We start from the raw sequence: 15,036 nt of genomic DNA, 5'->3' as shown, positions 1-15,036 counted from the left end.
AGCATTCTGGTTAGATGAAACAGCATTAAAAATACTGATAAAGTAACAACAATATAAATAATATTTCCAAGTGTTTACCATGTGATAGAAACTGTTATAAAAGCTTCACAGGTATTAATTCATCTAAGTGCAATATCGACCTCTTCCTTCTGCTTTCACCTTCATCTCTTGGTTGGACTATTACAATAGCTTCGCTTGCCTCCTGGTCTATTTTCATAGAACAGATAAAGTGACCTTTTAGAACAAACATCATATGTCATTCCACTTCCATAACTCTCTAACAGCTTTCTCTTTGGTCAGAAAATAAAGGCCCTTCATTATTTAGGCCCCCACTGCTTCCTTTATCTTACCATCTGTTTCTCTCTATCACATTGCTCCAGACAATCAAACTGAATATTTGTCTATCTCAAGCAAGTTTCTGTCTCAGGACCTTTGCACTTGCAATTATTTCTCTTTGTCTGGAGTGCTTGTTCTTGGATATCCACATGGTTCAAATGTCTCACTTCTTTTATGTCTCTGTTCAAACGTCACATAATCAGCCCAGCCAGTGTGGCTCAATGGTTGAGCGTTGACCCAAGAACAAAGAGATAATGGTTTGATTCCTGGTGAGGGCACCTGCCTGAGTTGCGGGCTCCATCCCTAGGAGGAGCATGCAGGAGGCAGTTGATCGATGATTCTCTCTCATTATTGATGTTTCTCTCTCTTTCTCCCTTCCTATCTCTGAAATAAATAAAAACATTTTTTTAAATGTCACCTGATCAGCAAGGCCTTCTCTGACCAATCTATAACCATCTCCCAAATCCTCTAGTATGCTTACCCTCTCTATCCATTTTCTCCATAATATTTATCATCATCTGATATACTTTATAATTATTTATTTTGTATTGCTTGTCTCCCCCATTTAAAATTCAATAGAAGCTCCATGAGGGTAGAGACTGTCATTTCTATTCATTGACGTATCCACAGCAGTAAGTACAGCTCTTGACATGTGTGAGGATCTGGGAGGGTCTGAGTTGTTATCCTACTTGAAAGCTAGCAAATTAACCTGCCACGGTTAAATGGATGCTGGCAGAAGACTTGAACTCCTGGGTCAGGGACAAGGGACTTAATTATTCAATAGCAACAGTCAGAGTGTCAGCATTTGTTCTAGTTTCCCAAGCCCCCATTTCCACAGGGTGATGTGAAGAGGGCCCAGTGGTACCTGAACAGAAAGTGCAGTGTGTGACAAGAATAGGATGCCAAGGTTTTTAAAGATCCCTAATCTTTTTAAAAATGCACTATGCTACTTAAGCTTTGCCATGGAGGGAAAGAGCATCTTTATTACACTAAACATAAACAAACCTCCTCTTTATTACAGAGGGTACACTATTACACTCTCCAAGGCCATTTGTCATACAAACACTCTTGAGAAGGTGGGCTGAAGCACAGGCAGCCAGCCAGTGCCTCTATTCACAAGACAAGCGAAACATGAGTGAGAGTAGAGAATTGTTTCTCAATGACACATGGTAGACATAATACATATTTTTGAATAAAAGGTCAACACTTTGAGTTAGGTGCTATTATTATTTCAATTCTCAGATGAATAAATTGAGACACAGCAAAAGTGCACTACATCTCCAATATCATAGAGCTAGTAAGTGTCTCTGGCAAGGACGTGCGCGCGCGTACACACACACACACACACACACACCCCTCAAGGAACTGAGTCCTCCTGTCTCTAACCTGTCCTTCTGTCAGCTACTTTAGGCTTTGTGAATGGGTGACAGAAAAATAGAGAAAGAATAAAAAAGGGAAAAGCTGAAGAAAAGCAAAAAAGAATGGAGAGGGTTTATAACATATCCACAGCTGCTCAGATATCCAGAACTACAGAGTACAAGGGACCTTTGAGTTCACCTAACGGAAGAAAAAACGGGGGCCGAGGAAAGACAATGCCTTCCCAAATCACAGAGGAGGCAAGGGAGAGAGGCAACTACCTACCAGAACTCTCTTCCTGACAGGATTTTGGCCTTGCACGTTTCAGGCCCATGGCATTCCTTTCAGCTTTCGTACACAGGTGACATTACCCAAACCTGGAGGCTAGGCTACACTGCGAAGTCAATCAATAACCAAAGAGACCCGTGACACAGGGCAGCAGGTGGAGCCCGGGGTGCCACTGCCTATATAACCTTTCCAGTCCAAGGGTTCTGAAGAGAAGTGGTAAGTTCATTGCAGTTTTCAGCTGAGCTCTGGACACAAAACTTCAGCCATGAAGGTAACAGCCATCTTTCTTCTCAGTGCCTTGGCCCTGTTGAGTCTGTCTGGTAAGTATCTTTGTATATTTTTCTGACTTGAATAAAAGCTTTTGACCTGTTGCTTTACTGGGCACATTACCTTCTGAACTTAGACAGAGTCTAGGCTTGAACAGAGCTTTCTGTCCCAACGAGATGAAATAAGTTCACTGGATGAGAATTGTAGAAAGAGGAATTTTAATATAAAATAAGGACAACATTCTTAAACATTGCTTACAAAAGGAGACTTAAATGGAATTGCAAAAGTTAGTTTTGCATCAGAATACCTGGTTACTGCTAGTTGTAGCTGTTTCACAGTTAGCTATATGAACTTCACCAATAAACTGAGATAAAGATACTTATACTTCCTATATCACTAATAGTGAGATCAAGGTCTAAATAACTGGTTGTGGGAAAGTCAGTGAGCATTCAGAAGATATTTGCTCAATGCCTGATACATTTCAAGCAGAAACACATCATTTCTATTTTCAAGGAAATGAGCCAACTTTTCTCAAATACCAAATTCAGATACTTTGGTCATAATCAAATTTTTGCTTAATTTTTCCAGTTTTCAGCAAGCAGGGAGAGAGTGGCCACCAATGAGATGTCCTTGAGAGAAAATAGGCATAAGAGGGAGTGGGGAGTGAAAGAGGCCATCAAAGAAGTCCTTGTCTTCAAAGGAAGCAGAGAATTTTGAATAGAATAGATACAGTTTCTCCGATTCAGGACTCAACTTCCCATGTCTGACTTGTTTTCTAGGTAACGCTAAAGCTGATGTCCCAGGAACAAAGGTAAAGACAATTTGTAATCTCTTATTTCTCAGGTTAGAATTGTTTGTTCCAATCAAAGAACGCCCCAGTGGTCCCCTTACAGTTTAGCCTGAAGTCAAGATGAGGAGTATGAATGCTAGCAAGGCTTAACCTACTACAGGCAGATGCTAACAGTAGTTCCCCCACAGGGGCTCATGTTAAAGGACAAATTCACTGATATACAAGCAGTTTCTATGTAGTCACACAGTGCTTGCTGTGAAGGGGTTTTTATATAAGGACAAGGTTTTGGAGTGGAAGCCTTATTATCCTCACTCCAAAAGCTCCAGATCTCCAAGGTGGAGCTCTAATTAATAATAACAGAGGAATATAATAAACTAGGTTCTTCCTCTAGAAAAGGTATTCTATATCCAAACATCTACAAATATTCTGTCTCTATATTTAAAGAAAAAAGTGTCCCTCTTCCCATTATATTTATACCTAGTGGGGAGATAGATGACAAACCAAAAGTACATAGTAAATAAATTACTACATTTTTGGTAAGTGTTATAAAGAAGTTCTGGTACCATTAGGAACCTAGCCTAGTTAGAGTGATCAGGGAAAGTGCCCCTAAGTAAGAGAGATTTATTTTGAGCCATGAAGGACAAATGAGTGTTAGCAAAGTGTAACTGGTGAGGAGAAGTGGTAGAGCAAGCATGTCAAACTCTCGGCTGGCGGGCCGCATGCCTCCTTTTAAATAAACGAGAGTTTGACATGCTTGTGGTAGAGTGAAGTGGCTAAGAGCTAAAGCTCAGGATCTACAATGACTGGATTTGAATCCTGGATCCAGGAATTAATACCTGTGTGGCCAAGGGTGGTTTATCTTTGTGCCTCATTGTCTTTACTAGAAGAAGAGTATAATAAAAAGTTCATAGAATAGCTGTGGGTTTTTAAATAGAATAACAAATGAAAAGCTCTTAGGACAGTCTCTGGCCTTCAGTAGTCATTCAATAATTACTAGTTCTTATTGACATAGAGGAAATAGGCTGTGCAAAGACTCCAAGGATAGAAGACACCTAGTGCCTTCAAGTGACTAAGAGAACGGACTACAGTGTGCAAAGAAGAACATGCTCAAGGTGTGGTTGACCTGAGAGAAGCTAGCAGCTTCAGTAATTATAAACTTGAACATTATTCACTCACCTGATTAAAATGTCAAAAAACCATTATGAGATAATTTCATTCCCATTTTGCAGATAAAGTGACTGAGGTTCAGAGACACCAAGAAATTTACCAATGTCAGACAATTTGTAAATAACATAGGCATTACTTTAAACCAGGCTTTCTGACTCAAAATCTTTAATTCTTTCTCTTATTATCACTTTCCCTATACAATCATGCTTTCATCTTTAAGCTAAGCAACTCCAGGGAGGTAAAAAGCACTTTGAAGATTTTGCTATAAACTCAAAGAATGGAAAATGATTCTGCTTAATTCCATTTTAGGCTGTATGTAACAGTAATGTGAATGGATGCACCAAGATATATAACCCCATCTGTGGGACTGATGGGCAGACTTATTCTAATGAATGCGAGTTATGTATGGAAAACAAGTGAGTACAAACTTAAATTTCTTTTAAAATCTATTTTAAGCTGCTTGTCTTCAAATTTCATATATCTTATCCCTTGAAGCCCCCCAAAATATACCAATATCATCCATCTTACCATGAGAGAAACAAAACATCTAGTTTTCCAAAAGTAATTTTCAATATTTTTTTCTTATTATTATGTATCTGGTATGATTATATATATAGGGGAGTGTGTGTGTGTGTGTGTGTGTGTGTCGATGGAAAATATTTATTGTCGCACATTGTGCTAGACACTTAATAGTCACACAGACTCCATGAGGTAAACTAGAGGCTTGGTGAACGACATTTGTGCACTGGGGGGCGGGGGTCCCTCAGCCCGGCCTATTCCCTCTCACAATCTGGGACCCCTGCCACCAGCTGCTGTGCTCACCAGCTATGAGCCTGGCTCCTGCATTGAGTGTCTGCCCCCTGGTGGTCAGTGCGTGTCATAGCAACCAGTCATTCGCTGTTCGGTCTATTTGCACATTAGCCTTTTATTATATAGGATAATACTAAGCCCATTATACACATGGAGAAAGTGAAATTCAGTTTTACTCTACATAACTTGCTTGAGATCACCAGCAGTAAGTGCAGAGCTGGGACCTAATCCTTGTTCTTCCCGCCATGCTGCAAAGTCAAGTACCAGACTGAGGATTTGTGAGATACAGAAGAAATGCTAACCTGCTTCGTCTCTCGATTCACTTACACTCAATGCTAACAGAGTGCTGAGCACCATGCTTGAGAGCAGAAAATTAAAAACAATGAATTATGCCTGCTAGGGTTTAGAAATGTTTGGAGGCTTTCTTTATGCCATAAAGGAGAGAAATAAGAAGGGGGGGGGGGAAATGAACAAAAGAGAGACAGGAATTAATAATATGGTACAATATAAAATGTATTAAGGATAATGAAATAGAGGAGGAAAGGTGTTTGAATGGTTCATGAATTTAAAAAATCACTTGTGTGATAAAAACTCATGCTTTTACAGCAAAATAGTAGATAGTCTGGATTTTTTTAAAAACTCATATACTCAAAACACCCTTAAATTTAAAATGTCATTCTGGATGATAGTAATGATTGGGTTTACTAAAACCTTAAATATTCAAGTATGAATTATATAGATTAGGTGACCAGAAAATATTTTTGTAATGTTTTTATTTATGAACTTGAGAGCCAGTCTCAATGAAGCTCATTTTTTAAAGTGATTATAGGTCAGTGATGGGAAGCAGGGTCAAGCACTCAGATAAATAGATTTGCCATAGATTTTCTATCTTACTCAGCTGCTGAACACTTAACATGTGCCAGGCATTGTGCTAGTCACCTCTGCTCTTCTTGTGCTTATGAATAAGAGAAAATAGGTCATGAGCACAAAGAAGCTTCTTGCAATTTGTGACAAATGTCATCACATGAGCTATGAGCAAACTGCTATAGGAGAGAAGAAAAGACACAGATTTCTTCTTACTAAAGGGTCAAGAAAGGATCCATGAAAGGGATATTATTTCAACAGGGCTCTGAATTTTGGTAGTATAACAAAAGTATTTCAGGTAGCCCTAACCAGTTTGGCTCAGTGGATAGAGCGTTGGCCTGCAGATTCAAGGGTCCCAGGTTCAATGCCAGTCAAGGGCATGTACCTTGGTTGCGGGCACATACCCAGTAGGGAGTGTGCAGGAGGCAGCTGATCTAACTCTCTATCCCTCTCCCTTCCTCTCTGTAAAAAAATCAATAAAATATATATATGTGTGTGTGTGTGTGTGTGTGTGTGTGTATAGATATATATAGATATATATACACACATATATACATATATATTTTTTAAAAAGTATTTCAGGTTAAATAAAGGTGTAAAATGATCAAAACAACAGATATCCCACAAGTGACCTGGAAGACTCAGTTATCATGAAACTGATTTGCTATTAAAACGTTGATTTAGGCTCAAGTGACTACATACATGTCCATTATTCCACTGTATAAATTCCCTATAACACGACCCTCTTCTTGGTCTGCTTTAAATCATTTCAGAAAATTCTCAGTGTTTAAGAAGGATTGTGGAAATAGTCCTTTTCTTCCCTCCTGTAGGGAGACAGAAATAATATCCTAAAGTTTTAAACCTAAAACATTAGGTGCTGGCTTTGTGGTGAATTTATTTCCACTTTAAAAACTTGTTAGAGGCACTGGCGGGTGTGTCTCAGTTGGTTGAGCATCGTCCTGTGCACTGAAAGGTCATCAGTTCAATTCCCAGTCAGGGCACATACCCAAGTTGCGGGTGCAATCCCTGGTTGGGTGTAATCCCTGGTTGCATACAGGAGGCAACCAATCAGTGTTTCTCTCTCTCCCTCTCCCTTCCTCTCTTTCTAAAATCAATAAAAACATATTGTAAAAAAAATTGTTAAGAGGAACTTTAAACCACTTGTTAATTTTCTCATGACCTAAGTTGTTGGCATTAAGGTCAAACATCATGTTTCTATCCAAGGGGAGGAGAAAGCAATAGAACAGCCTTGAGACTTGGGAAATTTCCAAGTGCCAAGACCAAAAGGCCCAGTATTTAGAGTGAAACATATTGAGAAAACATGAGCACAGGGCTGGGGCACACACCCTTTTCCCTTAGATTTTAAAACTCACTAGCCCTGCTTACTGTTTCTATTATTTTAAAAATATGTAAATATGGGAAGAACATTTGAGTGCCAGAAAATATAACTTCTCTGCCTGTATTTTTAAGTCTACAGAGAAAAATGTAGCTTTCTTAAATGCAACATCTTTTCAAATGTACATATTGCCTTTCTATTGCCCATTAAAAGCATCAGACAAATGTATACTTAACAACTTAACCCCTAGTTCAGTGGTCGGCAAACTGCGGCTCGCAAGCCACATGCAGCTCTTTGGCCCCTTGAGTGTGGCTCTTCCACAAAATACCACGTACCCTAATTAAGTTAATAACAATGTACCTACCTATATAGTTTAAGTTTTAAAAAATTGGCTCTCAAAAGAAATTTCAATCGTTGTACTGTTGATATTTGGCTCTGTTGACTAATGAGTTTGCCGACCACTGCCCTAGTTGTTGGGTTTTGTGATGGGGAGACAAACAGGGCTTTTATCTCCTTGATCATTACACTCCTGGAAGATATATTCAGTAAGATATATTCAGGACTTTGTACTGGCGCATTCTTTTCAGCACTCTCCAGCACAACTTTCTGCAATGACAGAAATGTTCTACATCTGTGCTATCCAATATGGAAGCCCCTGCCCCTAGTACTTAAAATGTGGCTAATACAACCAAGAAACTGAAGTTTAATATCAGTTAGTTTTAACTGATTAAATTTAAATAGCTACACATGGATAGTGTCTAGTGTGCTGGACAGCACAGCTAGAGAAAAGAAGTGAACTAGGGTGCTCTGTTTAGATGCTTGTGCTTGTATATGCTACAAGTATTATGAGTGGTTAATAATTATGGAACAAGAAAGCATCAAAAACTCTTAAAATGAAGAATCAGCAAGTTTCAGATAAACACATTTGTAAAGATATATTAGTTAGATGTCCTCAAGTAATAGAGAAATAGAAGAATTTTTATAAGCTAGTATATTCAAGGAAAGGATGAAGAGATAGACAAGAGATCTGGACACAATCTCACAAGGAACAATTAAAATATTTATAAATATTTGGCTCAGGGAAGAGGAAACTAGTTTGGGAAAGTTGCTGTGGGGCTGGGGGAGCAGAAAAGTCTTTATCTGGAAGGGAGGATGCTTGGAGCTAGCAGGTAACATATGGGACAGAGAGATGACTTCCTTTTGTGAGATCTCACAAATATGAATGCCAGCATTCTAAGGGAAAAGATCAATCAGTTAGAAGGTCCTGCAGAGCACACTTTCTCAACCTGGAAACATGGTGGTCAGGACAATGACATCAGGAGCAAAAGAAGCAACAATGGATTAGAGATTAATTTCAGAGGTTCACATTTTTTTTTTCTTTCTGCTATACTCTTAGTGTATGTAATCGTTCTCAATCAATATTTGATGAATTAATGAATAAGTGAATGAAAGAAAGAGAAATGGGGATAAATCTCAAACCAATCCAGGTAGCTCAGCTGGTTAGAGCCTCATCCTGATACACCAAGATTGCTGGTTCTATTTCCAATCAGGGCACATACAAGAAGCAACAGATGAATGCATAAATCAATGGAAAGTTGTTCTCTCTCTCTCTCTCTCAAATCAATACATTTTTAAAAACCTTTATTTTAAATAAAGCTAAACTTTTTTCATTATTTTTTTCCCATTGTCACTTTGTCAGCAGAGGTTAAACTAATTTTTTTCCCAATCTTTTCTACAGGAAGCGCAACATTCCTGTCCTCATTAAAAAACATGGGCCTTGCTGAGAACCAAGGTTCTGAAATCCTGTAAGGTCACCATGATACCCACTGCCTGATTGTTGAATAAAATGCATCTAAATTCTTCCTGTGGTTCCCATATACTTTATTCCTAAAGGCATGTTTGACTATAGTGGGGACAGAGAACCAAGTTTATAAAATCCAGCAATCCGGTAATTTCAGACAGGGTTTCCTTCATGGTACTTTTTGCTTCCCTATCTTCCTCACATTCTGAGAACACTGTCTTAGGAAATATGACTGCAGATATTTAAGTGACAGGACACAGTTGATCATCAATACATTTAGGACTAGAGAGCATTTTCAGAAACAGGTGGAAAACTAGTCCAGAAACATGTTACCCAACACCTATCACCTTTCACTAATGAAATAATTCCTTTAGGTTTTCCTTGGGATTTAATTGAGCATCTATTGTACCTGGCAGTGGTCTAGGTACACATGTGTAAGAATTCCAAGAGCTGTCTATCTGGCAGAAAATAGTTTAGTCTTAAGATTTTCTCTCTATCTTAAGAGTATAGATTTCAGGTGACACACAATGTTCTCAAAGAGGCTCCGAACCATTAAGGAAACCAAAAAGGCTACATTTTCTCAACTATGCTGTGGAACAGCCTCTGTATTCAGCTTTAATTATTCCTCAGCAGAGCTAACGCCCCATTAGTGACTAAGGTTTTCCATGTACCTGAGATTTGGAGGGAGGAGTAAAGCGAAAACAAATCAAGCATTAGGGTAGGATGCTCAGATCATACCCATATTGAGACCATTTTTAGTGTTCCCTTCCCTCCATCCCAAAAAAGCTCTTCAATCTTCCCTGTCAAGTCCCAGGTTAACCTAGGCACTCACCCGACCCAGCTTCTAAGTCTTGTAATTACCTATTTACACTGCTGTGTTCTCAGTATTTCTGGCTGAATGTATCTGTTGCCCCATGCAGACCAGGTTTAAGACATGTCCATCTGTCTCCCCAGATCAACTTCATTTAAATGAGCATGTCCTCCTAGCTGCAAACAAGGGTGTTTTTTTTTTTAATTGATGTTTCAGGAAAACTGGGACAGAGTCATTTCTAAGACAGAGCACTGCATTCATTTACTCGAAGCCACTGGGAAAGAATGATTGATGAGCCAAGGTTTGCTTCTCACCATATGTAACCAAAGGAGTCTGCATTAGTGTTGCTTGCTACATTTCTCAGCGTGCAGTCAATGGAAAGTACATTTCATTGGAATGAGACAGAGCTATTTAAGTGACCTCCTATATTTTAGTATTAATATTAGGCCACAAATCAATCAGGTCTTCTATATAAAACCTGGAATTTTTTAAGTTATTAAGTAAATACAAAATTACTAAAACTTTCACCACTTAAACCAGGGATGATGCATGCATTGAAGTCTATGAGAGATTTTGTAACGAAAAATACTGGTTCTCGGGCTTAAAAGACTACTTAAGAATGAATGGGAGAGCCTGACTAAAAGGCTTCTTCCTAAAGAGCTAACATTTTCTGTATGATCATCTGGATCCTGTGGTAAACCTGCCCGTGTTTAACTTGTTCTTGCCACCTTTGCTTACCTTGACCTTCAGATTAGTCTTGCTCTCACTGCCCTTTTCACCTGAGGCTCCCTTCCGAAATGCTTAATTGCAGGGAACTCGCTCCCATTTCAGAGAACATATTCCTAATGCTGCACCATCCGTGAGGTATTTCCTTTCAGTAAGGGCTGGTAGAAAATCACCACCAGTGCCAATGCCGTGAGAATTGTGAGGCAGGAGGATGTGAAGAAAGGCAGAATTTGGCTGTTTAATAACTCCATTATTGTGGAGAATGGCTACAGTATTTGGACAGGTTCAAGCCTTGGACTGATGCGAGGGCACAGTCCTCTCATGGCCACGTGCAAGTCCCAGCTTGGAGGGCAGAGGCCTCCCAGCACAATTATAGCCAAGAGCTACAGTTGTAAGCTTCAACCCATGGTCCGAACACGAGGCCTCACATGCCTAAGTGATATAGGCTTCAAGTAAACAAAGCTTGATCAGGTGTATGTAATTGAGTAGATTTGAAACCCACGAGAATATTGTAAACATCTTGACCAAGCCCTTACTTTGCCTCGTGGCATCTGGCTATAAAAAATAAAGACATGGCTTGTAGTCCGTCAGAGAGGCAGCATCCCACCCAGACCCAGATTTCATTCTCTTGTATGTCTTTTCTCAATCCTTCACCGCCCCCTCTCAGGGCCACTGAACCTGGCTGAGCTGGCGGGGCACATAAGGCACCCTGGGGCTGAGTACGCCATGGCCGTGCCAGCTTGCCACACATTATATAAGTAGACACTATAGAGCAGGCGTCCTCAAACTACGGCCCGCAGGCCACATGCAGGTGTTTTTGCCATTTTGTTTTTTTACTTCAAAATAAGATATGTGCAGTGTGCATAGGAATTTGTTCATAGTTTTTTTTTTAAACTATAGTCCGGCCCTCCAACCGTCTGAGGGACAGTGAACTGGCCCCCTATTTAAAAAGTTTGAGGACCCCTGCTATAGAGCATTTGAACTGTACTCCCTCTGAGAATAATTACATCATAAAATTGATCATCAATGAGAATTATTACTGGACCAGGTACAGGCTAAGATAATCCCCCAGTCCTTAAAAACTCAACTGAGCACTCCTATCACAAGAGAACTGTGGAACAGGTCCTCAGGAGACAAAGGGAGGAGACAGATTACATTTCCTTTCCTACCTCCTCTAGCTCCTGCTTTATTCATTTGGGCAAAGAAAAGGCAAAGGGTCTGAAATAAAACCTACAGTTCTGCTATATTTCTCTATTACTTCATCCATGCTGAGACTGAGTCATGGGAGCATGGGGAGCATGCACTGGAAGTGCCCAGACAACTGCATTCCTCCAAACTCCACTTAAGTTGATGTGTTGCCCATGGTTGGTTATGACCTACAGGTACTGTCCAGTAGTTAAGGCTCTTAGGAGGGACAGTAGAGCAGAGACCCCAGAGAGCTCACATAATCTAATAAACAAACAAAACATCTCAGCCCTGAAGGTCAAATTCAGAGAGATCTGGTTATGCTATTGGGAGGGAGAGATATTCCTCATGGAATGGAAGTATTTTACATACAATAAAGTCTAAAGGAGCAAGTTAGACAATCTCTAAATGTTCTTCCCTGGAGAAGGAGCACATAATAGTTGATTCTCAACTACAGATCCCAATATTGGTGTTGTAAAAAACTTGTTGAGGATTTTATAGGAACTTCTAGCCCCAAGAATAAAGCATATGACTTACTTCCCACATGATAAAATGTCCCCTTGAAGAAAATGACACTAAGAATTTTGAGTGGGCAGAGGTCAGAGTCCTGCCTACCTGAAAAGCAGCATGAAGCTCCCTCTCTCAGGCTCAGTCTCTTATACTGAAGTAGAAGTCATGAGGGCACATCCTAGAAAACTCTTGATGGGTTAAGATACAAGAAAGTGTTGTAGCCAAAACCGGTTTGGCTCAGTGGATAGAGTGTCTGTCTGCGGACTGAAGGGTCCCAGGTTCGATTCTGATCAAGGGCATATACCTTGGTTGCGGGAACATCCCCAGTGGGAGGTGTGCAGGAGGCAGCTGATCGATGTTTCTCTCTCATCGATGTTTCTAACTCTCTATCTCTCTCCCTTCCTCTCTGTAAAAAATCAATAAAATATATTTTTAAAAAAAGAAAGCGTTGTGCCTCAGCTTCAAATCCACCCTTGTATCTTTGATTTGATAATAGGGGTGAAACTATGCAAACCTCATTGCTGTCTGACCAGTCAGCCAACCAATGAGGCAGGGGAAAGGGAGAGAATGCTAGAAGGAGACTAGAAGACTGTAGGAGGGGGAAGGGGATTTTGCTTTCCCATTTGTATCCTATGGGCTTGAGGTTTCTGTGAACATCACTCCAGCAACACTAGGAGTGGGTGGGAGATGGGGGTGGTTGAGAGAGAATCAGTGGAGAGGAAAAGGAGAAAACCTATAGAAAAATGTTACAGACACTATGTTCTTTCCCCTAAATACTCGTGTGTATTTCCTAAAAGCAAGGACTATTTCTTTCATGAAGTCAATGATCAAAATCAGGAAACTATATTGATATAATTCCCTGTACTCAATCTACCTTATTCAAATATTGCCAATTAAGCCATGAAAGTTCTTTATGGAAAACTGTTTTGTTTTGGTTCCCCAGGATTCAATCCAAGATTCCATAACATTTAATAATCATCTCTAATATCTTCAATCTGGAAGATTTTCAGTCCTGCTTTGCCTCTTATGACTTTGACATTTCTGAAGGGTACAGGCTAGTTATTTTGTACGGTATCCCTCAACTTGGATGTGTTTGCCATTTCCTTGTGAATTAGAATCAGTAAAGCATTTCAGTGGAAATGCCGCAGAAGTGATGTTCTTTACAGTACATGTTAAGAGGCATGTGATTTCTTTCTTATATTCTTGGTGCTAACTTCAATCAGTTGATTAAGGAGATTATCAACCAGATTTCTTCACTGTAAAGTCACTATTTTCCTTAGTAATTAATAGAAACTTTGTGGGAAAGTAGGTTGAAAATCTAGATAGCCTTTCCTCCTCAACTGTCTCCTCATTAGTTTCAGCATCCGTTGATGATTCATGCCTAAAAATATTATGATGATGTTCGCTAAATAACAATTTGCCAAATGATAGATCATTCCATTTATAATGATTAGTTGGCATTTCCCCATAATAAATTTTCCTTCTCCCCCTTTATTCCATTTTATTTATTTGTTTGTTTATAACAGTATGATTGAAGTTCTTTCTGCAGCTCTCAGTAGAAAAACAGATCAGGTATTTCCCAGTAATTTCTGCCCACCAGCCTCCTCGTATATGGGAGACATAAAAAGGGCCAACACAAAGCAGAGCACAAATTACAGGTGACAGAGGCCAGTTAGGCATAACATAATCTTTCTGGGTTTGATATCCCATACTGAGGTCTGGGACATGAAGGCTTTTTTCCCTCCTTTAGGGAAAGGTATCTGAAACAAACCTACTCCTGTTCTATAATATTTCCATATACTAGTAGATCTCTGCATAAACTCAGACCCAGGTCATTTTTCAGAGAATTTGGGGAATTTAGGACACCACATGATACAAAGCTCTGCTCTTCCTCTTGGCCATTCCCATTGATTCAGGTGATATAAGGGCTGCTTTTAGGACCTACAAAAGGCCAACCACTAGCTTAGTTTATTCAAGGTCATGAAGATCAATCCTGGCATAAAATTTGTATCTCAAGGCTTGAAGCTCAAGTGAAACTGCTTAAGTAAAACCACTCTTATCCTTTCCTTTGTATATTGCCTATAAATATCTAGCTTCTCAAATGCTCTTTGGGACAGTGTTAACATATTACAGGTCCTCTGATAAAAATCAATCAATCAATGGTATGCACATTTTTGAATTTGCCTGAGGGTCCTGATTTTATCATTTTAAAAATTTTATTTCAATAGGAGTTTAGAGTTGTACAGATTTATTTGAGAGATGGATTGGGATTTTGTTAAGGATTGAGAAATTATTAGAAGGAGAAATAGATGCTCAGAAAAGAGAAGCAATTTGGACTTAGAGTAAAAGAAAAGAGGTTTAAAAAGAGTTAAAATGACAAAAGCTGCTTTCTTGAAATGAAACTCCTCCTCTCTGGGTTGGGTCCTGCCTTCATTCCATCTCCCCACTCAGGATCAAACCATTTGCTTTAGAGTGGTAGTCTGACTCCTCAGAAAAGACCTCCTCAGCTGTAGCAGGAGTTAGAACCAGGGGCATGTTAAGCAAGAGTCCCCCAGAAGAAGGCTGTGGGCAGATGCAAGAAATATCAAAGATTTCCTTACGAAGTTTGGTTCTCCTTGGTAGGTGGGGGAGGGACTCCCACAAAACTCAAACTTCTTATTTATATATTTTTCTAATATGGAAGTAATAGCAAGCTCCAGGGCTCCCAATTTCACACTTCAGACCAATCATAAGAAACAAATCAAAGAGTAATAAAATGTACATATGGGATGTAAGTATTTAAAGAAAGT

At 39.5% G+C, this 15,036-nt stretch overlaps 1 protein-coding gene across 1 annotated transcript in view; it reads left to right on the top strand.

Annotated features, from left to right (window-relative positions):
• C6H5orf46 (chromosome 6 C5orf46 homolog) overlaps positions 1–4,550 on the top strand; it is a 55,668-nt gene extending 51,118 nt beyond the window's left edge. Inside the window, exon 3 of the mRNA XM_028146005.2 lies at positions 4,514–4,550. Coding sequence (XP_028001806.2) covers positions 4,514–4,535 — 22 coding nt within the window. The 3' untranslated portion in view covers positions 4,536–4,550. The remainder of the gene's footprint in view (positions 1–4,513) is intronic.
• Positions 4,551–15,036: the final 10,486 nt, after the last annotated feature.

Source organism: Eptesicus fuscus, chromosome 6 (genome assembly GCF_027574615.1).
Source record: "Eptesicus fuscus isolate TK198812 chromosome 6, DD_ASM_mEF_20220401, whole genome shotgun sequence".
Taxonomy (NCBI): Eukaryota; Metazoa; Chordata; class Mammalia; order Chiroptera; family Vespertilionidae; genus Eptesicus; species Eptesicus fuscus.
The sequence above is the reverse complement of the archived record's forward strand: the minus strand, read 5'-3'. Positions and strand labels throughout refer to the sequence as shown.